At 38.7% G+C, this 26,662-nt stretch overlaps 1 protein-coding gene across 1 annotated transcript; it reads right to left on the bottom strand.

Annotated features, from left to right (window-relative positions):
• Nucleotides 1-67: 67 nt before the first annotated feature.
• On the bottom strand, nt 68-26,364 carry RHPN2 (rhophilin Rho GTPase binding protein 2). The gene is made up of 15 exons (XM_051629441.1): nt 26,204-26,364; nt 18,050-18,165; nt 14,746-14,874; nt 11,998-12,073; nt 10,934-11,011; nt 10,138-10,262; nt 9,052-9,218; nt 7,019-7,206; nt 6,357-6,513; nt 5,790-5,909; nt 5,500-5,694; nt 4,735-4,811; nt 3,780-3,926; nt 2,817-2,972; nt 68-1,541 (listed from the first exon to the last, which is right to left on the bottom strand). The coding sequence occupies exons 1-15, from the start codon at nt 26,270-26,272 to the stop codon at nt 1,290-1,292; spliced, it is 2,052 nt and encodes a 683-aa protein (XP_051485401.1). The 5' UTR covers nt 26,273-26,364; the 3' UTR covers nt 68-1,289.
• Between the last annotated feature and the right edge of the window lie 298 nt (nt 26,365-26,662).

Here is a 26,662-nt window from a genome sequence, read left to right as displayed (position 1 = left end):
AATAGTGAAAACTTGTAAGTTATGCTGTATCATCCAAGCTGTAACAGAATTCAAAGCTACTACTAAATGGCAGCATCTGATTTTTATTCTTAAATAAGTCAACATATTTACACCTATTACATAAGAAACTAAAAATAAATGACAACTTTAAAGTTTACACCCAGACACACTTTCCCCTTATTTTAAGTTTTGAGTATCAAACAGCATATATCTACTCTGTAGATGGCAATGTTAACTAACACTACAGTGTTAGCAATTTTCAATTCATTTCAATTTCAGAAGAGAAGAATCTCAAAGAAATGCTCAGTTATTTTTTGTCTCCCTCCTTAACATATATATAGAAATACTCAGTTGTTCCAAGGGGAGGAGGATTATTTTATACCTACTTGATTTTTTTTTTTCTACTTGGTGTGATAATAAATAGATATTCTGCCACTTAAAACTCACAAGCACTTTTTTCTCGTATTTTAAAGCATCACCACAATGTAGTCTTGATCACTATAGCGGAATATGTCAGCTTTGAGATGGGTTTCACAGCTACCATTTTTATCAAGACTAGTGAGATACAAGTCTTATGGTAAGTAGGTTAAATAATTTCAAGTTTGGAATTAAGCCTGTTTTTAACAATTGAATCAGCAGGCATTTAAAATATAATCTAGATGAGAAAAGAGCAGAGTAAAAAGCCTTTTGTAGTTCAAAAGATCTTTTAACTTCTAAGCCTTCTAATTCTCTTCCAGAATTAAATTAACTATTCAGTAGAATACACCTAGTACTCTATCAGAATCTATCAGAATATCTATGCATAAAACCCACCCCTTTAGGACACTGCCCCTTGGCACAAGGCTAGTTTCTCTGAACAGTGTTATCCTCTCTTGCCTGTGGTTTAAAATGATTCTTTAAAGTAGTGTTAAGTGATTTATTAATGACTTTAATGTGTCCCATATTGCTTTGCATGCAGCATCAAGTTTGTAATAAATAACTCATCTATCATAATTATAAAAAATTACTAATGATACTGTATTTTGAAATTCCAAAGGAATCCAGTCCTCATGGGAGCAGTTTTATCATCTACACCTTGTTATTGCATGTCTCCCAAACCACTTCATTCTGACCTTCAAATACTTAACAAGTTACAGTTTTTGCCAGCCTCTGACCTTCTTAGTAGCCTAATACACAGTAAGAGAAGTCAGTGGCATTTGTCTGAATTCATGCACACTTGTATAAAATTGATTGGTTTTTTATATACATTTTAAAGACAAATGTCATGTTAACAGATCCTTCTGAAAGATTCAGTACAATGAACTTTCCGTATTCAAAAGTGTGAAGGGAGAGAGCTTCTTCTTAATCTGAGAACTTCCAGCTACAGCTGAAGGTAGGCAGAGGGTGCTTGCAGCTTTCTGTCTATTTTTAGTTCCCCAACTTAGAAAAGGCAGTTTCAGGGGGGCTTTCTTGGTCTGATCATTCTTATCCTCTCCCATGGCTAAACAGATTAAGGAATATGTCTTCTGCATTCCCATGGAATAAGTTGCACTCTTATTATGCTGTAGGAAAAAGAGAAGCATTATAAGAATCAGTCACCCAAAATGGGTCAAAACTTTGAAGGTAACAAAAGGTTACTGTGCAGACAGTTTTCCAACGCAGACTACAGCAAGCTTTCTATGCTGATGACATACTAACTGAACACAAGGCTCTTCAGCATGCTGTGATGTGGATTTTGCCCATGTAGACTCAAGGGTATCCTGTGCAAAGCATAAAGGGACTTGTGAATCTTTTCTAGAGGATGTGTTAGCATTTACTGGCTTCTAGTGTAACTATACAATATATACACTAACCTCTCTACAAAGCTTAACTATGTAGTTCTTGCACAAATCTGTGAAGGAGTCTTTTTGCTGTATTTGGCCAAGTTCCATGTTGATTGTAACAATGACAAGAGCTGCTATAGGACACTCTTTTGGGATACCTGAAAGGCACAACCTTATCTGTCTTGCCTTAGATGTGCCCTGAAGCAATTCTAGTATAGTCTGTAACAGTTGGAATGGCAGGTGTGCAATTCCTTATTGAAAATAAGGAAAGTCAACTTCTTAAACAAAACAAGAAAACTGAACAGCAGTAAAAGCACCTTAATCCCACCAATACTTCAGTGCCTAAGCTTGCCAGGGAATGTTAGAAGCTTGAAGCAGTGACTTAGCTGAACTACAGGTTCTCTCACACTGCAAATAAGTTTTAAGCTATTTAGAGCTTAACATTTTTTAATCTTGTGATAATTTTTCCTTAGTCTAAAGCTTTTACAGCAACTAAGTAACTGACTAGACAACCAAAATGAAAAATACATACAGTATATATATATACATACATAAAGTGATTTAATACAAAAGTCACAGATTGCTTATGTTGACAGTGATAGAAAACAAGCACGTATTATTTTATGTTCTATTTAATTCCATTATTATTTCATTGTGACTTATCCAATGCTGAACAGAGTAATATTTTTATCCTCTGTGACAACTCAGAGGAAAATAAAATACGCCCTGGAATTTATAATGCAATTAATCCAAGTAGCTCCACCACAAAAAAAAACAACCAACAAAAAACCCACAAGGAACAACACCATCCCATCACACTTACGCACAGGCTGTACTTTAGCTTGCTAAGTAATGATGTTTAAAACTGAACACATGCCTGAATGCTTTATATATTCACCGGTGAAATAGCGTATCTGACTACATGAAAGTAAACATTAATCAGGGACTGAAGCCAGGAAAGTGAAAAAAATCTCACAGATCCAATCTACAAAACATATTTGCCTCATTACATACCATGGATGCCGTTGTATCCTGGCAACTGATAACCTCCATCTCAAGAGGCTCCTCTCCCACGCTTTTGAGTTTTTCCAGCACCTCATTCACTCCAAGCCACTTGCAATCCACACCACCAACAGAAACAATGTAGTCACCTTCTTTTAGACCCATTTTCTGGAATTACAAAGACACACAAACTGTTTTTAACATCATACAGTATCTGCTGTAGAACCAGTGGCTAGCCTGGCACATGGAACAAAAGTGTATAGATAACATAGAAACACAACTTTTCCAAGCACACAAATTACCCATTTGAGTTACCATTGATAAATGTGATTTTAGCTTTATGTCCTTCTCGCTTTTCTCCTTAGGTAAACAAAGCCTGTTTTTTGCTACTCAATCATCCCCCATGAGATATTTTCTGCAGTTTTGACTTTGGTTTCTTCAGGGGTTCGTTTTTTTTTGTACTTCTGTGGTTGCTTCTGCCTTTCCTGTAGCTAAACTGTGCTCATCACTGTGTGCTGTTTTGTTCCTTTGTTCTCCCACAAAAGTACAATGTATGAGAAGCCAGTCATAGGTTCCTTGCCCTCTTTTTCCTTGGACACATGCCACCTTGCCTTCCCTTCCTGATCTTCATCCTTACTGTTCTTGCTACTTTCTAAAGCCTTTATCCCTTCTGACTTCCTGAATTAGATGGGGAATAACATTTGCTTTTATTATTTGGGACTTTTTATCTATTACGTGTGAACAGAGAAAGAAGTCAACTCCAGTTTAATGTGATGTCAGGGATACAGATACTCCACCTTCTAAGGTGCATATAGCACTGAAAATATGCTCAGATTATATTAATTTACTATACTGATATATAGTAGAATTTAATAAATACTCCATATGCTAGTATGAAGAAGATAAAGTTACATTTAAAATATGTCAATGCTAAAGTCTGGAGATAAATTATTAATACTGCACCAATCTACTTACTGCTGCAGAGCAAACTGGATCAAGACAATAAATTTGTACTGGTGAGCCTCCTTTAAGACTGAATCCTAGCTCTCCTGCTTCATGGTGGACACGAATGGTACGTGGGGCTGTCCATCTCTGCTTGGCTGAGAACACTGTAAGTGGTCCCTGGAGGTAACACAGCAGCAGGCACATGGTTATGGTTTACTGTCATGTGTGAGTAAAAATTACTATTTTTTTTAAGTTATAATGCTTTAAGCTCTTGTTCTTTAGGTTTTGCTCAGGTTGACTTCCAGCTGCTTCCATTGAAACAGACAGTGAGATTTATCCCAGAAGTTTAAGGTGTCCCCTCAAGTACTAGGCCCTACTTCATGACTGTTCAGGTGATACTTCAAAAAGAATGGGATGACAGCACTGCCAGGTTGTTCTGAGATCTCTGTTAAGGTGTGCAGAATCTTTTGGCTGCAGCAGGCTCTATATTACTTATTATTATAAGTTCCTATATTACTTAATTTTGGAAGACAACATTTAATTAATGACACATTGCATATTCCAATCTAACTACAACCCCCAATTCCCTTCCAACACCGACACACATGGAGCTATCTGAAAGGCTGGCTTGGAGGCACACAACTGTACACATTCTGCATGCCCATCTGCAAGTACTACTGGTTTCTCCTCACTTTTAAATTGTATACAGTTATCCACTGAAACTTCATGGGACTTTTATGAAGGTTACCAAGAGTGAATCCTGTGCAAAACCATATACAAATGGCACTTCCATTCTTTGCTAGTCTCAAGTTGACTTACACCTCTGAAGCTAGGAGTGATGTCTTCACTAACTTCTCAAAAAAAGCCAGTTACTACAGGATCATCTTTGCAGACTAAAATGCTTCTGTCTTTTCCCTCACGTTACACCGAGGTTATACTTGCTAGCAAAATGACACAGGTTGGTCAGCATTAGCATGTTACATACCAGCCTATGGAAGAAGTCTCTCACTTTCACCTTGGAAAACAGAGGAGTGATTGTCTCTATTTTATGCTCTGTTTTAGCTAAAACAAAAAGAAAACCAATAATTTTCTCTCAGGTATTAGTTACAAAACACACACATTTTTCTTGCATTCAAGCTACACAGAAATTTCTCATAAATTCTTACCAGGCTGTAAAAACACTAATTTTTGTGGAAAGTTGTAAGACGAATGATTTACAAACAAAATATGCTGTTCTCCTCTTTATTTTTCTTTGAGAGATATTTTAAACCAGTGCTCATTCTTTCCTACTGCTTGCAAAGAGGAAAGAGTTGGATGAGCTGGTTTAAGGTGGAAGAACCAATAGCAGTCAAATTGAGTTAACAAGTTAGACTTGTCTAAGAGTTGTGCTACAAGAAACAATTACTAGTTTTCCCCTATATGATTTTAGCTTTAAAAGTTTCCCCATTTTTTCTGGCTCACAAGATAAGTCACCAAAAAAAGCTGAATTCTAAATAACCACAATTGTTATCTATCCAGAAAATGGTGTGGCCAGAGACAGAAACACTGTAAAGCAGCTGCAACAAAAATAATTTATCTGTGATTGAGGAAAGATGTAAAGAATCTGAACTCAAATGGACAGTATAGAACTTGTACGTTAAGTATCAATCATATTACATATGTATACATACATATAAAATAACGACATATCCCCATGAAAGGGAATAAACGTATGGTTAGATACCCTTCACTTCTAATTGTGTACACTTACGAAGGATATCTGGAGCCTGGATTAGACTGAGAAAGTCATCTTCTGTCTCCTGCTGAGCATATTTGAGAAGCGAGCGCTTATGTGCAGCTGTCAGAACCTCCTGAAGAACATCAATGTTTCGAAGCTTTTTGCACAGACCACAGACTCTTAGAGCTTCTTCATGGTAAACAATGGCTTTGCGTAAATGTGACTTCCCTGAAAAGAATGAGAAACTGTTGCTTGTCATCCAGACAAGAAAGACAAGGTAATTTTCACATTGTATCTAGTAGCTGTGTGAAACTGGTGGTTACCTAATTGTTTTCTCTGAACTTTGTCCTTTAAAACTGTGAGAACCATCAGTCCTTCAGGCATGTGGTCATACAGCTGGGACAAGGCTTTCTCCTGCTCATCTTCATCATCACCAGACTGCACTATAATAATTGATAGAGAGGATTAACCATTACACATCTACTGGTGCCCTGTTCCTTTAGGTGTATTGTTGTGTAGTTTTTACTCTCTTCTCTCCAAATGCAGTGAAATATTTTTATATGTATATTAAAGTGAATTACAAGTTTTTAGGACTTTTATCAGTTTTGCAAGTAATACTTATGTGCCATATTGACAAATACTGAACAATTTGGTAGGACATAATGGATATAATATTCCTTTTGTTTCCATAAAAGTTAAGTTTCTTGAACCTTCATATTCTTCTGCAAGGGACAAAAAAGCACAGAAACAGAACAGAAAAATGGCCACAAATCAACATATATTGAAACTGCAAAGTTCCTGGCTCCTAGTCTTATTTGTAGACCAAATTATAACTGATTGTGTTTATTATTGTTATTTATATGAATATATAAAAAATGTACAATTCTTACGTTCATGGTCACAGAGAATGGTGGCAATGAAGTAATGTGCCAGAGCTTTGTAATGGTCTGACTTAATTTGTGCCAGTTTAGACCAGGAATAGGGGATATTCTCTTTCACTGGTTCCTGATTCATTGCAGTGTTAACCAGCATGTAAACCTCTCCCACCTAAAATAAAGCACAGAATTGAAGTATTAAAAGTATTTAACATTAGTTATTAAGAACTCAAATAAGGGATATTGTATTCAACCTTAAGATAATTTCATGTGTGTCACACCAAAGAGGGGGAAAAATTGTTAGAAAGGGTTGGAAATAACTTTGAGAAAATTTGAAATTCCATCTCCAATTCTTCTCTTACAAGCAAAAGCAAGTCAATTTTGTACAGGAACAGATGGACTAAGTTAGCCAATCTATATGGCTTCACAGTTCAACAAAATCACTGTATCATAAATGTTTTTTAATTTATGGATACATCTAATTGGGTTAATTGATCTGAGAAAAAAGGTGAAGCATATCACTCAGTAGGTTTGTGCTTCACTTCTGAAACTAGCCTTAAGTTTGTGTTGTCTATTTAAAACTGGGCTACTCTCCTTTATGCAGAGGAAACAGCTTTTCAGGCTGTTTTAATGGATCAAACAACTCCAACTGACAGAATCCAAAAATATCATTTTACCTTGGCAACTTCCTGTGTCATTTTCACCAGTGTAAAAAACTCATTGCGTATTCCAGGAAGACCAATCTGCTCAAAAATACACTCCTGAGCTTGTGCAAGCATCATTTTTACTAGTACATTCAGCATAGCTGGGCTCATATCATAACTTGGTGTGTGAGTAAAGGTCTCCTTTAAGTAGGTTAGGACTCCTGAAATTGAAAAATGGTTTTGTCAGCATGACAAGGAGAGAAACAAGTGAACTTAATTCTAGCATGTACCATAATAATTAAGATTGAAAGCATACTTTCTGGTATTGCACTACAGCAATCTGAAGGGTTTCTTAGGACACATTAAATTAAACTGACCTACAGGTTTTGCTTTGCATTCCCATCCAACATCTCCAGGGACAGTTCTCAAAATCATAGTTCACAGAAGCTGCAAGTTTTAAGGGCAGTGCCTTCAGATTTGCTTATTATCTTGACTATAAAGCTGTGCTAAACTGAATGTGACTTGTATATGAGAGTGTTAGGCTAGGGCATAGGACAAGAAAAAGAAATCCATGCAACTATAATGGGGGTGACAGTAGAGCCCTTGGGTGGAAGGAAAAAAACAAACATGTAAACTCAATTATCAATCTCCTTTTCAGATGCTGCTAAGTGCATTGTGTGTCCCAAGGAAAGCTCAGTTCCTTCCCTGTAAGTAAACTAGAACAATATGTTTAATAGGGGAAAACCAGATTCTGCTCTATACATTTGGCTCTACCAACATATTGTTTCTATCATTCATCAAATTAAAAACAAACACTAACTGTAGTGCAGATATTAAGTAACAGTTTCATGGATGGAAGCGTAACCTTCCGCGTGCATGTCATCCAACTGGTTTAGTGAGTTCTACTGGTCTCCTAATTGCCGATAATACTACAAAAGTGGAATGATAAGACCTCTGCTTTTTCAATGTCCCAACTTCTGTAATCTTACTTCTTGCCACTACATTTAGCCCTGGCCATGTTGTGCTATATTTTCCTACTACTGGTTTCTGAGGTTTTTCAGTTTCTGCATATCTCTTCCTTTTTGCACCAAAAAAACCCCACAACCCAGACTTGCCCGGTACACCCCAAGTACTGCTGGAGTGTCCTACTGAGAGTACAGGGGGCAAAAAATAATTTCTAAACATATTTCTGCTTATGCTGTAAGCATCTGCACATAGAGCTTTGTTGAGGATAAACTCTGTGCAACGGTTTCCATTCAGCACAGAAAAGCAGTTAATACCTGCTCTGCATCATGTCTCTACCAACATAATGAACAGTGTTACGGAGCCATGCACAGGTACAATGAAATGCCTCCTGACCCCATTGCTTTGGGGCCCTGCAAAGGTGCTGTGCTAGCAAATGATGCCTTTCAGATGGTGAATTCTGTTCTGCAAATATGTTGAACTGAAAAGCAGTGATTGTGGTTTTTTGCAAAATGGAAGGAGCAGCAGCAAAATGGAGAAATTTCTCAAGTATTGAAATTTATTTTAGATTAGATACAAAGGTTGAATTTTTTTTAGTAAATGCATGAAGAACTACTTTTTTTTTTATAGTGGTGTATTCAATCAAATTGTGTGGTCCACAATTTGTAGCTGATAATGCTACCAATACAGCAGCAAATTTCACCAGAGAAGAGACCATACAGAAAATTAGGTTTTAAGGCCTTTATCAACCCTTTACATTTTCTTGTACAGATTTTACACTAATGCAGTATCACTGAGGTAAAAGCAGCTGTGTTGGTGAAACAAAGATTGAACAATGAAGGAGTTAAGTTAGGGCTATTACTTGGACCTTTGAATTGCAGTTCGTTAATCATTAACCACAGTATTCACTATTTTTATCTGCATGTTCAGACTACAGGTTCCAGGTTTTGAATTACAGCCTCATCTCATCACTAGGCTTCTTGAAATAACCTATTCCTTCTTTTGTGTTATGAAGTCAGTGAGCATGGCAGAAATCTGCAGGGTGTCAGGATGAGATTAGGATCATTTGCATAAAGACCTTTCCAATATTTTAAAATTTGTACCTGCAGCTCTCTGGAAAGCATCAACAGCATTTTCAAGTCCAGTCTGGGTCTGACGATTGCATCTTGTTCCAATCTGGGTGTAGAGGGCTCCAATGTTGAATAAAATACTAGCTTTTTCAAGCAACAGGTTTTGCTGACACACTGGGACACCTGTGAAGGAATCATACCTTGGGAAATAAATATTAGAAGAAGTGTTAAAGCAGAGTCCATTGAAACAATAGATAATTTCATTCTATTTTTCCAAAATAGTAGTGGAATTCATAATAATTGTTCTGCTTTACTGAAAAAGAAGGTGAGCAGAAGTTCCATTATGTACTGTGAGGATGATCTAGATGCTGCAAGCCAGAGAAGGACTTAATTTGAGGCTTAGTTTTCAGCAAGTTTTATAACATACATGCATATGCATAAGCATATTGTATCTAACACAAGTGCCCACCACAGAGGCTGAGTGAATACCAGGGAACCATCCATATGTGCTGCTATGTTCTTGTACTTATGTTCTTGGTGTTGCCAAAAATCAACTACTGGCATGGTCAGATAATCTATAGCTTGTGTTTTAAAGTTTCTATTTGAAGTTATATAGAAATCTAACAGTTCCTCTTGGCTGCATGGTAGTCATCACAAAATTAACAATTCTGTATTCAGAGTAAAACTTTGCTCATAGATGTAGAAAACATTTCTCTATAATAAATTAAGTTGCTCCTCCTCTCGTCAGGCCAAAATGACAAATTAAAGAAGGGGAATTGAGGTCTGACTCATTGCCCATCTGCTTCATGCACCAAGGTTCAGAGTCCAGGAAACACCTGCAGTTATCCAAAACAAAGATTATTTTCTGTCTTTTTTGCCCTGTGCCAACCAGTAGCCCAAATCATAATCTAGCCAATGGCTTCACTCTAAGCATGAAAATGGCATAAGATGCTCAGGTTTGCTCTTAATGCTAAAAAAAACCAACAAACTGACAACACAGAGCAGGGAGGGTGAGACACAGTGATACGCTTCCAAGTAGCCAGAAGACAATTACTGATTAACAGTGTTCTGAAAAAAAAACACCACAAGACAAAAGACAAACATGAACTACACACTTACCATGTAAATAAAATTCCCATGTGCCTGGTGGGTGGGAAAAATCTGTTTTCTACATAACCAAGTTGAAGGAAATAGCTTATCAACATCTCAATGCCAGCTTCATCTCGGCTGGGAGTGCGGCAGGCCTTAAAAGACAATGGATTGAAATCAAGTTTATTCTGTTGAGTTACAGGGTAAATACTGACACATCAAGGATAAAGCTCTGCTTCCTTTGGTCTTCTGCACCTCTTAGAAATGTGTGGAATCTGAAAACAGTAAGCTTAAGGCCATGTGGATGCATTCCAAAGAAGAGTTTTTTAGTTGCACATAAGTAGCATGTAACCTTTAAGGAAGCAAAAGGGATCTGTTTGGCAAGTCTCAGAGTTAATAAAATAAAGATTGTAGGGATTTTATGAAAGCTACAAAGGAAGTTTATGCTTCTAGTATAATACAATACAATAGTTAGAAATAACCACCATTCTACTACAGTATTTTGCCAGATTAATTCACTTCAACACTCTTCCTGCTAAATTTAAAATACTTTAAAGTGGAAAAAGTAGGCAAGACAAATATTAGATTTACAAAGTTGTGTCAGTAACTCAATCACTTTACATAACTTTGTCCTTTTTTTCGCTTGTTCTTTACTCAGATTGTCAAGCTCTTGGACAATGGAGATTCATGTTCTGTAGCTCAGAAATGGAATTCCATAAGAATATGGTAAGTTATAAGTAATAATGGCATATTCTGATTCCACACAACTGTTGCTATTTACAACTGTAGATTAAAAGACCTCATGGTATGCCATACTTGAACTTACTTGTCTCAGATCCATGAGATCTGCTATTTCATCTTCATACTCAGAACCGTCTTCACTATAATGTTCCAAAATAAAGTCCTTAAAAAAAAAAGTAAAAAAATGTGAATATCTCAAGTTAACCTAAGCTATTATTTTCTTCTGCAGTTGCAAACAGTAATAAATTGATTCAGTTGTGATTTGCGTGGTGTCTGCCCCCTTCCAGTTAACAGTACAATAAGACTCCAAAAAGACATTAAAACTAATAATTTGATTTGGTATCTGAGACAAGAAATTTCAGTCTCATGTAAAGGAGCCAAACACCTATTACATCGACTCCACTGGGTTTTAAAACAACAACACTTAGTGGTTTTGAAGGGGACAAATGAACCCTGTTAGCTAAAATAACAAGGGAATCAAGTGACCATAAGAACTTGTTAAGAGAAAGAGACTGCCAAATTCTTGTCAGCTATATTAGGGCAATTCCACTTAAATTAACAAAGCTGCAATGGCATAAAGTGGTAAGATAACTGACTGTGGAGATTAACCTAGAGAAGTAAAAGCAGAGACAAATGCTACAGTGATACAAGGTGGTTTACCACGAGATAAAATCTACATTGCAAAATATACAGTAGTCCAAAAAGTACAGAAGGTGGCTCAAACATTAGCCAACAAACAAGCAGTGTTAGTGCTGCAACCCTGCTTCCCAGCTGAGCTAGCTTTGTTAGTCCAAGTTGGAGTATCACTGCATTGTGCTGAGTAAAACCTTCAGTACTACTTCCTTTCACACTTACAGAAGTAATCAATAGTCTTATTGGAACAAAAAACTGTAGAAGGAATTTTTACTCCCTTTGGTTTAACTCTCCCATCTCCAAAGTGAGATTTCTTATAACATCTTCTGACTCCTTGTCCTAGTTAGATATGAGCAACAATCCAAATAATAGATGGTTAATTTTAACACGTTGTGATCTCAGTTTTAGGGCAAATAAAATATAAAATTATTTGTACATAAATTACTTCTGCTTCTTTAAACAAATCTGAAATCAGTTATTGCTGTTAAGTATTTGAAATGTGTGTCCAAAATTTACCTTTAGGGGGAGTGTAAAGTCTACTTCTTTGGTTTCCTTCAGGCCAAGAGGTACCAAGGGAATGGCAAAAGTCTCTCTATGGAAAAAAAAAATCAGAAATATTTGTTTTCTGTTTGTCTGTTGATAAGATAATTACTTGTGTTTCATGGAAGTTTGTATGCTGATGGGTGTTAAGGTAAAAGGTACATAGTTGGTAACACTTCCTTCTTGTCCAAGAAATTCTGCTTAATGTGCTGTGACCTCCCAAAAAGAGAGTGAAGAAAGCTACTTGTCTGCACTTTTTTTTTTCATTTGAGCCTATTTTTCCTTTAAGGAATGAAAAGACTCCAAGACTGGCCTACTGCTATTTAGCTGAACCTCTATATACCTGCACAAGTTGTATGGACAGAAAACAGTTCCACAGCTGCTAGATGTGCCACAGTAAGAGCTATGATAATTATCAATAGTTATCATCAGTATTTTACATGTTACCATTGGTTTCACATGTAGAATGTATGCATGTCTAACACAGGAAAAAGCAGAGCCAAACAACTTTAACAACTCCTACTAAGAGAAGGAAGTCTGAGTACTACTTAGTTTCTAGACAATGCTAGGTGTTAACCTCTAAAATATCAAAGGGGAATAAGGATGAGAACTGTGACTAAAAGATCAGATCAGAACTGCTTCCAGATACACGGTTTGCTGAGTAGGTTTAACAGATCACTATCAGGCAAGGTTTGTCTGATATTTTCCTTTTTCCTGAGAACAACTGATTGATTGTCCAGATAATTGTTTAGAGTGTTCTGTTACTAACTACAAAACCCCACAGATGTGATTTGTTTATGATCTTATCAGCAAAGTCCTACGGTTGAAAATTCCATCTCAGGAAGGTGGGAGTAGGAATACAGTTTCTTCAGCAGAGGAAGTCTCTAAACTGGTTGGCAAAATCCAGGAAGTGGCTCTGCTAGCTTGAAAATTACTTCCAGGATACAGAGCCAAAAGACCACTTCAGGTAGTGCAAATGGTCTGATTTCTGATGAGGCTTTTAGAAGGAACTGCAGTGCTTTTACAACAGATTATATCAAGACCTCTTCCCCAAAAGGAAGTGAAAAATCTCAATTGATCTGATGAATACTAGTACCACCCACAGTCCTTGTAGACACCAGCATTTGTCATTCAAAGGAACTGAATTTGTATTTTTTAAGTTTCTCTGGTGCCACACCCATGGAGTCAGCATCATGGGGGCACTGAACAATTAGGGAGGTGATCCTGGATTTCCAGAATGAAGCAGAAATAGCATCATGCTTCTCAATCCAGCTGAGATGTGTGCAAGCGCTGGGAAGGCCAACCCTTCAGATGGTGTAACACAATACAGTGTAACCCAGCAACGTGGGTGTGGCCTCATGTTAGGGACTATATCAACAGTAGATTCAGAGAGCAACTATTATTAGTGATGTGTTATTAAAGGTTAGTGAGCAATTACAGAGGGAATTAATACTTTTAAATTATGGAAGATAAAAGGCCTTTAGTGCTTAGAATGAACAGCATCATAAAGGTAAAACACCATTCCAAACAGACTGGGGAAGTGGGATCAGGAGAGAATAAAAAGCAAGGCTTCTTCCTGCCTTAGGGCCTAACCTACTCCTCACCCTTCATTAAGAATCCAAATATTTCAAATATTCTTTAGCTAGAAGAAGGAATGAATAGTACTCTGGAGTCTTGCTCTTATTTCCACAGTCAGAACTTTCATACTGCTCTCTGCTCTTACATGCCTCTATGAAGACCAGTTAAAATCTTGAACAAAAAATGTTTCTGCATCAAAAAGTTGACAAAGCTTGCCAAGGTACGGAGGGCAGGAACTTTAGCACAAGTTTCTTTTTGAGAAAAATGAAACTTAGATATTTTGTGTCAGGTCAGCATTCAGCGAAAGATTCCCTCCTACGTTAATAATTCATTTTAGTCCATCTGGATATTAACACCTAAGAACAGTGCTAAGACAGACCGAAAATTAGACTCCTCTCATATGAAGCACTTGAATTTGTCTCTTGAGCTGCTACTGTTAATCACAGAGTAAATGTTTAGTTCTAGCAGCAATGAGACATTTAACTGATACAGAAATCACTGTAGTATTCAGGCAATGAATAATCTTTAACTTGGATGTTTTATCTTTGAGGAATCCATTGCATTTTGAAGTTCCGTGTGTTCTTTAAAGTTGGAAAAGTATCTTGGAAAAAATTACAAGCTCATCTTCTAAAAACTTCTGTTTTAATGAGCTAATTTATGCATTTCTGTCACTGACCTGCATACCATAAAGATTACCTCGAGTCTGCTCTAAGCTCCAAATCAGTGGTGTACTTCTATTCTCCAGCTAAAGGGAGAACTGTTACATGCCCTGCATTTGAGAACAGGTATCACTGGGTTTGCTCACTCCAGATTGCACTGAACCAATTAGCCCTTCTAGTACTGGAAATGCTGCTGGGTGCTGTGTTTCTCCCCATAGAGCCCCAAGAGCTTTCAGTTCTCGCAATACCCTCCTCCACAAAGGAACTCCATATCTAAGGATTAGTGGTACATACCTTTCCCAAGTGAAAGACAAATATGCAGACTAACCCTTAGTCAACAAATCTACCATCAAGTATGTTCTTTTCCTACCAAGTTCTGTATTATTTCACATAGTTGTCTAGCATTCATGTTCACCTAGAAACAATTCTGTTTCCAAGGGTAAGCAGAAGATCTGTTAATAGTTCAGTAACGTAGCTTTATACTTACTCTGTATTTTGATAAACTTCTACTGAGATATTAAGTCCTTCCAGTTCCTCCTTTAAGATCTGCAGGTCTGAGTTTACGAAACTCAGTTCCAGTAGTACCTGCTCTCGTACTTTGTTGTTGGTGGTTGCTCTGCAGAAAGAAAGAGGCATGTATTTTTTTTTATTGCTGAGGAAGATTTTGTACATAAGCTTGGCTGACCCCCTTGCTGGCATTCTCAGCATTTTTAGGATATTTTTTCGATTGCCATAAAGAGATGATACAAGACCGCATGTTTCACAATTTATTAGGTTCTTCTGTCAAGGGAGAGCCTAGGATAGTTTCCAGATAACTGCACACAGGTGGTTTGCTATGTGCTAATTTTTTTTCACGTGATTATGGGTCAGGCTTATTTCAAATATGTTAATCAACAAAACTAAAGCATCTTAAACAGAATAACTGTGCTGATCTTTTTCTAAAAGTTAGGAGAGTGGAGATGTGGCAAGTCAGGATATTTTTTTCAAAAGAGACTTCCCCACTTTATAAATTGAATAATGATCTGTGAGTAATGCTCTTACTACAGGATGTATTAAACCAAATACACAGGTAGAAAGATATTCTTTTTAATACAATTTTCTCTATAATTTTATTTTGTCAGATGCAAATAAGATCTTTAGTGTTTGCTTATTTCCTTTGCAATTTATATGTTTACATGGCAGCATTTTGAACTGCTAGCACAGTAGATGTTAGTGTCCAGCCCCCTCCTTCCAAACATTTCTGTGTGATTTCTTATTTGTGTATTCCAGGATATTATATCACTATTTCTAACCTGATTCTCCAGACAGTATTACTGTTTTCAAGAAACTTAAACTGTTATCTATAATCACAGATTTGAGTTAAAGATAAAAGGCCTTGATCAATATCCAGGCTTAAGATATTGTACCCCTGTATTAAGAGAGTCCAAATCATTAGACAATAACAAATTTAAAATGAGTTTGCAGCATTTTGCATTTACCTTTATTTTAGGATAAAATTCACATTCATAAATATTTATGAACAACCCTGTCATACATCTAGGCTCACTTGGAACAATCCTCCAGTTTTATGGAGCACCTTGGTGAAGAACTAGTTTTTCCCAGGCTAAAATTCTAACCTTCTACTTCATATTATAAAAGTGTTATCTGTGAGTTTTCTATGGTTTACTTCACTGAATACCTGAGATTGGGTAAATAAAGCAGTATTAACATATGCTTCCTGCATAAGCCAAACTGGACACAAATATAAGGTGGAGTGGATCTTCCTTGATATAGGCAGCACCACATAGATAACTGGATGAGCTCTGATACTAGCAGCAATTGAATTATGGTGCTATTAAGGCTCCACATTTGGTCTAGTTTGCCATCCTACACAAGAGGGATTCTAGTATCTTTTTCAGAAACCCCGATGTTCCATCCTGGTGAACTTCTCTAATACAGCTATATTGCTCTTAACATCCATGCCAGGCTAGAGTTCATTTTGCTACCTTTTCATGTTTTTGCACTGTAGGCATACTTTCTAATGACAAACAGCAAAACACAGCAACAGGGGCAATGTGATATCCTTGAGATCCTTTTAAGTCTACTCTGAATTCATTTTTCACTCAGAACTTCCAGAACAAAAGACAACGAAAAGGAGAAGGGTGACTTTCAGAAGTTCTAAAACCAAAAATCTTTGCACTATAGGGATCATTTGTTTCAAGCACAGCATTTACTCTCAGCCAAAAGTAAAGAAACCTGCACTGCCAGTTTTTTCTCATGTCCTGCTGCAGGAGGCTGCTTGTGGACAGCAATTGGTTGGTTTCTTTTAGGACTTGATGAGATGCAAATGGCATCTGAAAACATAAAGTTGGTTTATGTTATCTTAGGAGAATGTAAATATGTCTAGTCATGTGAACTCTCTAGTGGTCAGGTTACTTTAAAAAAATGCTTCTTTCAAAGAACTAGCCATTTTTAATAGTCTAACAGGTGTAAATTAATTTTATACTTTCAATAACTTAAAAATAAGTCTGGTCCTCTACTTTTCAAATAGGCTTAGGTTCCCACTCCTATCAATAGCAGCTTCAGTATTTCAGAAGTTAATATTGGTATCAGGAGCTGAATTTTAGGACATCTTTAGGTTGAATGTCAGGGCAACCCATGTTCACATTAGAAATTACTCATCTCCATAGCCTTTCCAAAACACTCCTGAGTTGGTATGCAGGAACATCTACTGAATGAACAGTGTCGTTTCCAAAGCAGATATAAGAATTTTACTCCTTAAGTCAATTACCAGAAAACAAACCAAAATTAAGTCAGTCACAGACACTAAAACTACATAAGCTTTGGACCTACCAGCTGTCTTGCCAAGAGCTGAGAGGCAAAGGGCAACCTATCAATTAATGGCAAGTTTAAGAAAAGTGAATTTATGCAAGCATTTTCACTTATCTAAGGGAAGTATACTGACTAGATTTTTGTTCTTGGAGACACATTGTTGCTCCAGTTGCAGAGAAACAGGGAATACAGGAGATTATTGCAGATGAGTATTGAGGAAATTTTCAGTTCTCAGTAACAGATGGGTGGATTGTTGGAAAACTACATGATTGTTTGATAGGCAGTCAATCACAGGATGTAATACCCTCAAGACAGGGTCAACATAAAGCTCTTCCTATGGGACAGTCACATAAACTTTGTCTTAAAAAAAAAGTGGACAAAATATAACAGATAAAGGGAAAAGCCTCTTCCAGTTACTTCAAACTGTAGTAGAATTTGGTGGCAACTGTAACCCAGCTCAAATTAGATGTGTGCCACCCTGCTACTCCTCTATCTCTGCTACATGGAATAAATAAGGCAACTGATGGTCCTGTGCACTGTGGAGCACAGACCTTAAAGGGTCTTTGAAAAAGCAACACCATAATAAAAATACCTTTATTTGCTTTAAGGTGTAAAAAGGACTCATTACAATATTCAGCAAGGTTCGCTTGCCATTATCACTAGCAATAAAGCTGATCAAACAGAGAGAAATGTGAGATAGTCTAACATTCAGATCATTTGCTACAACACCACAGCTCTGAAAACACACTTTGTGGCAGGTAATCACTCCATAGAGCTACAGCATTAAAAAAACTTAAGCAATATTCACAAAGCATCCAGCAGTTGTTTATGCAGCATGTTAGGGGAGCAGTTAGGCAGACTAGGAAAGAGCAACAGCTAAGAGACTTTTTAAAAAGAAAAAAAAGACCAACAACAAACAAGCACCAAAAAACCCCCCAACTTGTTGCTTAGGCAAGAGAACCAGGAGTCATGAGACATACCTTAAAAGATTTTCAGCACCAGCTCTCATTCTTACTGCTCTTAAGATCTGTTGGTTTAGGACAGCTCTTTGATTTTGCAGTTTGCTTCGACCAGTCTCAGCAAGAGGATTACATCCCTAGAATTAAGGAAAAAAAGCTTTTTTGTTGGTACTGGAAGAGACTGAAAAGGGAGTAACTGAATTTGAATGAACTTGAATGGCATAGGTTCTTCATGCACACAAATTAACTAGATTGACATTAATGACAAATAACTGACAGTGTTTATTTTCTCAAACTTTGTCATTAAAAATCAATAGCAACATGATGACCAAAATATTTGACATTAAAATCCAGGCAGAAAGTGTTGGTTTTAAAGCTCATGTGCATGTGTGAGCATGCATTACACAAGAAGGAGGCTCAGATCTGATACAAATCTTCCCTCAAGTACTCCAGCCACCAAATTGTGTACTATTCTGGACCTCTCCCTCTTATTTGGTTTTGACTAGAAAAATTAGATTTTGGCATAAGAGCATTTAAAAGTCTCTCAACACGCTCTAATTATGAGTGGTCAGGCAATGACATACCAGCACAACAAAAGCAAGTATTTAAATAGAACATGAAGTTTTAGTCATCTGCTTGAAGTTCAGTTATTTGGGTTGACAAGTGAAAGCAAAACATCTTGACAATAGAGAAATGAGCTGATCAATCTAGATTTTGCTAGTTCAACTGAGAAAGCATTTTAAATGTCTACTTTGAAGAGCTTGCAATTAACAGGTGAAATGACATGAAGCTTGTGCAGACATCTTCAGAAGCACCATTTGCTAGATAACTTGAAAAAAAAGCCCAGAAAACATGCCACCTTCAATTACTCCTACTGCAGAAACATTTGTGCATTGAAATACCAATTACAGCAGAGGCCCAAAGCTTGGGTGTGCAGTATACACTCTCTTCATTGAGAAAGCCCTGGCAACAAGCACAACATGCACGTGTAGCAAACTCATTCATCCACTCAGATTAAAAGTAGTCCTTTAGCAAATATTTTATGCTCCTTTACACACAGAGACATAAGCAAGGCACAAGGTGCAAGATGGTCTTGTATCCACAAACTACTTTCTGTTCCTAGCCAATTTTTTTATGGGCTGCCACTGTTTTTCCTATTTTGCTTTTTCGTCACTTTGTGTTGTATAATCTTTCTCTTCTACTGCTATTCAGTCTTCTTTCCTTCTATCCATGCAACTTTTCTTTTGAACCTTGCCAATTATTTTCTCTTGCTTTTTGCATTCAGTTTGAATACTTGATCCTCATCTTGGGCCTGTCATATATCTATATCCCTGTACAGGTCTGTGATGCTTCCTTCCAACTTCTTTCTCAACTACTTAGCCCAAGCATCCTACCTAAATGTGTACTTGTCTTGCCCTTGTCTTTATTTCTCTGTACAGCTGCAGCTTCTTTCCAGAATTCCCTGCCCTTTCCATATGCTAAACAAGTTTAATTACATCATTCAAATGCTTTTTTACAGCTCTACTTCTGAGAAATCTTTCAGGAAGGTCAACTGCCTGATTCCCAAGCCCATGAAGCTCAGTAGAAGTGGTGTGTTTATTTCAGTAGACCTTTGATCAAGCTCCAGCCCAGAAACCAAACAGGCTCCCACAGAATAATGAGTGCAAAAGTGCAATAAGCTTAAACTCTGTGCAAAGAGAAAAAGTGGCAGAGATGTTTCCCTGCATTTCAGGACCAGGCACTATCTCTGTATGAAGCTTTAATGTAAAAACAGCCCTGAGGCCTAAGAGGGCAAGGCACTGACAGAGTGAGGTATCATATCACCTCCAGCATGCCTGGAAGTGCTGCACTTTTGTCTTGGCGATGAAAGGCTTCTTGTGGATAGAGGAGTCTGTTTGCAGGATAAGCTCACCTGTTGCAAGCACATACCTCCCATTTATTCTCAAGGCCTATAAGGAACTTGCATTTTACCTTTTGGAAAAAGCTGCATTTTACATCTCCTGCACAGGGGATGGGGACACTCAGCTGATTTGTGTTCATTTGCAGGCTTAAATTCTTTACTGTAACCAGGTTGCCAGAAAACAGATGGATAGAAGTCTGCATAAAGGATAGTGAAAATAACCAGTAGCTACAAAATAACATGAAAAATACACAATCTGGGGAATATTCCCCCTTGTGTAAAGCACACATTCTGTGTACTAAGTAGTAATTTAGCAGACAGGTCCAAGAAAATGCTTAATTTTGTTTTACTTCTCCCAGACAACATTTGTACTTGGTTTACATTCAGACAAGCCCAAGAATGTTAATGTTCAGTTCATTAAAATATCTGGCAGCCAAACTTCCCAGTGGTTTCCACACCTACTGTTTAAATTCTTGTCAACAGATTACTAGATGCTTAATTTAATTACTGTTTATTTCTTTGCTGAGCCAAGACAACTTGGAAAGAGAACTGGATTTTACCCTGGCTTATATACTTTCAGTAAAATTATTAAGATTGAACAGCAGCAAAATAATGTTTATTGCTAAGGAAGTTGCAAAAATGACCAACAACGGAGTATGATTTAAGCTTTCATTCAATTAAAGCATTTTTTGGGTGGAAAAAAAGACAAGGCAAGTAAATTGAGTAACTGCTGTTTTAGACAGTTCAAATAGTAAAGACAGATACCAGTTTTAGAGCCTTTTTTCCCCTCAGACCATATCTGCACTTCATAAAGAAGTGCTTTAGGTACTTAAACATTATTATTCTTAGCTTCTGAAACAAGAAAAGCCTTTTAAAACCTAACATTCAGTTAGCTAGTGAATTTATTTCTCCCTGTTCAGTTGAATAGCATTGTTGAACTGCAGAATCAGGAAGTCAAAGTGTTTTTAATATATCATTATCAGAGGCAAGACCTGCGCAAGAGTTAGAGATTCTTGCCATGTGTTATTTATTGACCTAGTCAGGGAACATCGTGAAAGAAAGAGACACTGATATTAGACAAATAAAGATGCACCTTGTGCTGGTGGCTGCCTGTACAGGGCCTGCATGTTTGATAGCAATCCTGACTAATTAATGGGGTGTTCTGACAGATTTCAATGGGATTGCTGCTCACCTCTTGTTATAACTAATGCCTGAGCTTAGGTGGCAAGATATCCCACTGGGTTTTATTTTTAAGTTTATAAACATTATCCCACACACACTTATTTGGCAAACAGTTGTATCATGAATGCCTGTGGGATGTCAGTGTGACGCTGTCTCTGTCAGACCAGGCAGAGCCAACTGAGCAGCAGGAGCTCAAGCAGAGTTAGGAAGTGTCTGACTGGTTCAGGACTCACACTGGATTTTGGGGAGATTTTATTCTACAGATTACCAGGGGGCAGAGAAGGTAGGTAGGCAAGCCTGTAATCAGGTACTCTAGGTTAACTATGGATGGACAGCATCTTGCCTCTGTACAAGGTACCAATGCATACCTCCCATCGGAAGGAGCCTTAAAATCCCCCAGTCTGAGGGATATAGGTAGTATCCTTGTGGTTTTCCAAGTTTAGGCTCTAGGCCTTGAGCAATTACCTATCAAACAGGGAAGATCACTGTAAAAAGTATGGGTCTCAAATAAAGATGCAGTTGTATTTAATTTGGATGCCAAGAAGTTCTTTCTTCAAGACAGTATTTTTTAATATCAGAAATCCAGTTGTGATGGACATAAAAATTATGACTGTTTGCCAGACAATGAGTAATCGCAATAAGCATTTGAAATTAACATAAATATGATTGATGAAGTAGTGCTTTGAACTTTCAAGATGAGCCACACACTGTCTGAAGGTGACACAGAGTTGAAACTGGGTGTGCCTTCTTACTTAAAATAAAACATTCCTTTCCAGCCAGTGCAACCTGTGCTGCTTGTCAAGCCCAGTAGCATACGCAAATGGCCATATCCTCCAGATATTTAAAAGTGTGTGTAATTTAACTTAAGACACATAACTTCTTTGGCTGTAATAACAATTGTAGTAAACAGTATGATTCACACCAATATTTCTAGAACTGATCCTAAGTCCTGTTAAAATACTATGTTTATCTCCTTACCTTCTCTAACTACTATAATTTAAGTTTCTCTTTGCATGTTTCTAACTAGTTAAATTTTGACATTTAAGCTACATACTGAAAATCTTTCAACAGTTTTATCTGAGTTTAAAAAAAAAAAAAAAAAGGGGGAAGGTATGCAGAGGGAGGAAGATCTGGTCTTCCAGAGCCTGGTCTACTTGTGCCATGAACAAGTATTTTACAGTTCTAAGTGCCTGGCCCCAAAGATTAATAAAAAGTTTTAGAATGATTGTATCAAATTCCAAATATGATTTTTCCATCTTGCCACACTAGTCACTAAGCAAAATGAAAATTAATGTTTCATCAGAGATGTCTGTGTCTTGATTAATCAAGTTACAGATTATTCTTAGTTTCACATGAAGGCCTACTTTCAGTTTTATGTTTCATGAATTTGTATATAATGAGTGGATATGGGATGATGGAGGGTTATGAATTACCAAAACGTTGTTTCTGTCCTGCCAGAGAAGTGGAAAGAAAATAGGCAAGTAACTATTCCTGTGTCAATGTTAATGGTTGCCTGGCTACTAATGACTAGAAAAACTACAAGAGCAAAACCCCAGTGGAAACACAGGTGTAACAGGTTGGTAAACTGATACATTAACCACGGTTGGGGGGGAAGCCCTACAGAAGAAACCCCAAAAGCTAAGGAGTGGAAGGAGTGAGAGTTAATTAGGGAAGTGCTGATTCACAAGCTGGTTACCATACCCATCATCATTTTCATCTTGGTGCTTCATTTATGGAACTGCTTGTTTTTTGGTTTTAGCCTTTTACCCTGACAGAGAGGACTAATACTGACTTTCTTTCCAAATCATCAGCTTGGTCTATATGGTAAGTATCTAACCTCACAGATTGAACCAAACCTTTAAGAAAGGGAAAAGAAAATAAGCATATTCATTAAGCTAGCTGTCTTCCTGCTCTGCCTCTAGGTAGCACAATGGACTGCTATCCAAAACATCCAAACTGAAGACTGCTTAGTGTTGTACCAGCAGATGCTGAGAGAGCTACAGAAAAAGTAACCTTGGAAAATTAACTATGGCTATTTCTTGTGATTTATTGAAACTTCCTGACTGATTAGAGAATTTGATAAGATACAGTCTGCATAAGGTGTTATAAGGCAGTAAACCAAGATGGGAAAGATACATTAGAAAGGAACTGCTATATATCTCTTCCTTGCTCTGCTCCTACCCACACAAAAACCCAAAAAAACCACCACACCAAACCAAAAAACAACCCAGGGCAGGTATAGCCTTACTAATAGATCAACATGCACACCTTGGATCCTGTGACTGGATGAATACTAATTTATAAATATTCTGCATTCTGTATATTGATGTGTTTTGGGGATATTTACTTGGTGACAACTTGCTGGTTAAGTGGGGTAGTGTGCTGTAATTAAAATGAAAAATTAAAAAAAAAAAAAGGGGAAGACAGCTTGTAAAAGAGAGCTAGTTCTCCCAAAATAATTCAACAGTAACTAAAAAAACAGAAAGAGGTCTGAGAGGCCAAGCAATCCACAGAACCAGGGCAGGCTTAAAGAATAACTTCCCCAAGGTGGGTGAAGCATCTTGCATAATTAAAGCAGCACATGAGGATAGACCTGCTTTAATTGCTGTTGGTCTGCTGAAAAAAATCCTCCGAGTCTAAATGCCTTGCTCTAATTTTAAGATAAACTGTTATTTGCTCTTATCATTAGTTTTGTCATTATTTTCTGCTGACCACAGACTCCATCATAGGCAAGAAAGACTGGGGGCAAAATTTGGATGGACGTGCAGGATACGCCTGGTTGATTCACAGGCTGCTGCCAGTAATGCCAAAAGAATGTGGAAGTCCACACAGAAGAGGTCAAGGCACAAGGCTGGCTGTCCAAGAGCACTTGCACCACCCAGGAGTACAGGTACAGTTTGATCTGGCAATGTACCATGGAATATACTGAACTAAGACATCCACACGTGATGGCCGAGATAAAAGAGTAGCTGAACCAGTTTCCTGGTGCGTTATCTTCCCATAAAGTAAGAAGTTTTAGACAGAAGTTCCATCTTCTCTGTGAACACACATTAACAGCTCAATCAGTAGTTTCATTGACATGAAATCACCTAGCACACCACTCAGATAAACATGTAGGGCCTAAAGATACTATGTCCACAGTACGTCCTTGGGTTCACAGCTTGTATCTGTTCAAGATTGCAGGAGTGGGATTGGGTTTTGGTTGTTGGTTTTTTTCTCCTAGAACTGCTGAGTCAAACAGAGAGCTCTGATCTTTGAGACCCTTCAACTAGTGTACAACAAGGACTACTGGTGGTTTCCTGCTTACATATAACTTTAAGGGACAGAAGGCTTTGAGCATCTAGCCTGATCTGAAGTTTAAAACTTTATTAACCTTATGAACTGGATGGATCTTTCAAAGGTCTGAGTGAACAGAGGGAAAACTGTTCCACTGCAACACTGGCTCATCCGGATTTATTTGATATCAGATTCATATTTACTTTCTACTTCTTTAAGACATAGATAATTCAAAAGTGGCAAAGATGCTCATGGTTAGATATAAAATTGATCTTAAAGTATTTCCATATATGAGAAAAACTTAATTCCTGTCCAGGATATGGGCTTTATACTGATCTGATGCCATTTCCTTGAACTGAACCCTAACATGCAACAATTTAATTGAAAATAAACTCAGTCCTTTAGCAAGTATGAGTGCATAAGATATACTTGTCTGGTAACTATGAAGCACAGCTTGGTTATTAAGCTTCATTTAGTCTCTATTAGTAAAAACAAACAGGTGGACAAGTTGATTTATCTAAATTAATGAACTTGACAAGTTCATGAAAAGTCAGCTTTTTTACTAACATACCTCAAGACAGCCTGGGAGCATCGATGCTGTAGAAAACATAGCTGTACAAACTAAATAATTTCAACTTTGCCACACATAATGATTTCCTGCTATGGCCTACTAAAAAAGAAGTGATTACTCACCATATATTATAGTAGGATTACTCAAAGGAAGAAACCAGACAAGATATGGTCAAAGTTTTTTTTCACTCTGTCTAGTTAATTTTACTGCAGTACCGATTCCTTGCAGCATGGCTGGCAGAGGGAAAACTTGGCTCTTTTCAGCTGTGGAACAGTTCCTCTGCTAAAGGGCAACATTGTTGCTTAAGCAATTCGGTGACTACTGGGGGCAAAACCCAATAGCCTCTAAAGAGGGCAACAGAGCAAAGCCATCTGTGCTTCCCTGCCGTGTAAGCCAGGGGGAAGCAGAAGTGCATCGTAGGGATATTTTTGTGCAGAGGTGAGTGGCAGCAACCTGATAAAGCTTTTTTTTTTTCTCTAGAGAATAAACAGTTTTTTAGTTTCGGATCCATAATATACACCGAAACCTCAGTGTAACTACACCCCTACTTAAAGCCCATCAACAGAAGTTACAGGCGCGGATATTTTAAAAACAGCGAGGGAAGGCTGAATCAAAGCTCCCCGAAAACGGCGCTCACTGCCCTTCACCTCCCGGGAAGTTCACAGAAGCCCCCAGGGCTGCATTACAGGCGATACTTAACTATAATTACTGCTGTGCCGAAAGAATTCGGGTGCAGGTTGTGCCATAAGCCGCCCACTCAGTCTGAAAAGTAATTAGGGCGGATGTTCCTTAAAAACTTCCTAACGAGTCTGTTAACTTCACTGCCTTCCTCCAGTAAACTTTTTCTTACAGGTACACAAGGCAATTTACTAGAGAGCGAGCGCGGGGACGCGGTGAGGAGCGAAAAGGAAAGAGCGCAGGAGGGGAAATAAAACGTGGAATTCCACTAATTCTGTGGAGGTATGAGTGCTCCTGTCCTGCAAGGTGAAGCTCGGCCCAGGGACAGGGAAGGGAGGGTCGCGGCTGTGCGGCTGCGGCCGCCCGGGACCCCGCGCAAGCGGAGCCCCCGCCCTGGCGGGACAGACGCGCTCAGCCACAGCCGGTGTCCCCACCTCGCCTTCCCCCCCGCGGCCGGGGAACAGCAGCCGGCTGCCGGGGGTTCGCCCAACCCGGAGTGCGCGCCGAGCGGGCTGCCCAGGGCACACAGCCCACCGGGCACACAGCCCACCGCCCCCGAGCCTCCCACCTTCCGAAAGTAGCCGTCCTCTGCCGGCTCCGCCGCCGGGCAGCCGCGGGGCGGCAGGGCGTCTGTCATCTCCGGGCGAGCCAGCCGTCCCTCTGCCGCTGATGCGAGGCGAGCGCTGCTCCGGGGAGCCGCGGCCCTGCGGGAAATGTCGGCGCTGCCCCACGGCGCCGCCCGGCTCCTCCTCCGGTGGCGGCGGGGAGGAGCTGCCCCGCCCCGCTGCGCTGCCGCTCCGCGCCCCGGCCGCGCTGGCGGGTGTCCCGGGAGAGGTCTTTGCTGCCACCCTGGGCCGGTCCCCCATGAAGCTCAGCGACCGGGCAGCCCCGGCGGGGCGGGCGAGGTGTCCCACGCCAGGGACAGGCGGTGGCTGTGACTGGGAGCGGAGCCCGCTGCGCGACGGCGGCTCCGCGCGCTCCTGCCCGGCCCTGCGGCGCTGCTCCGCGCTGCTCCGCGCTGCTCCGC

Source organism: Apus apus, chromosome 11 (assembly GCF_020740795.1).
Source record: "Apus apus isolate bApuApu2 chromosome 11, bApuApu2.pri.cur, whole genome shotgun sequence".
In the NCBI taxonomy this organism is placed as follows: Eukaryota; Metazoa; Chordata; class Aves; order Apodiformes; family Apodidae; genus Apus; species Apus apus.
The sequence above is the reverse complement of the archived record's forward strand: the minus strand, read 5'-3'. Positions and strand labels throughout refer to the sequence as shown.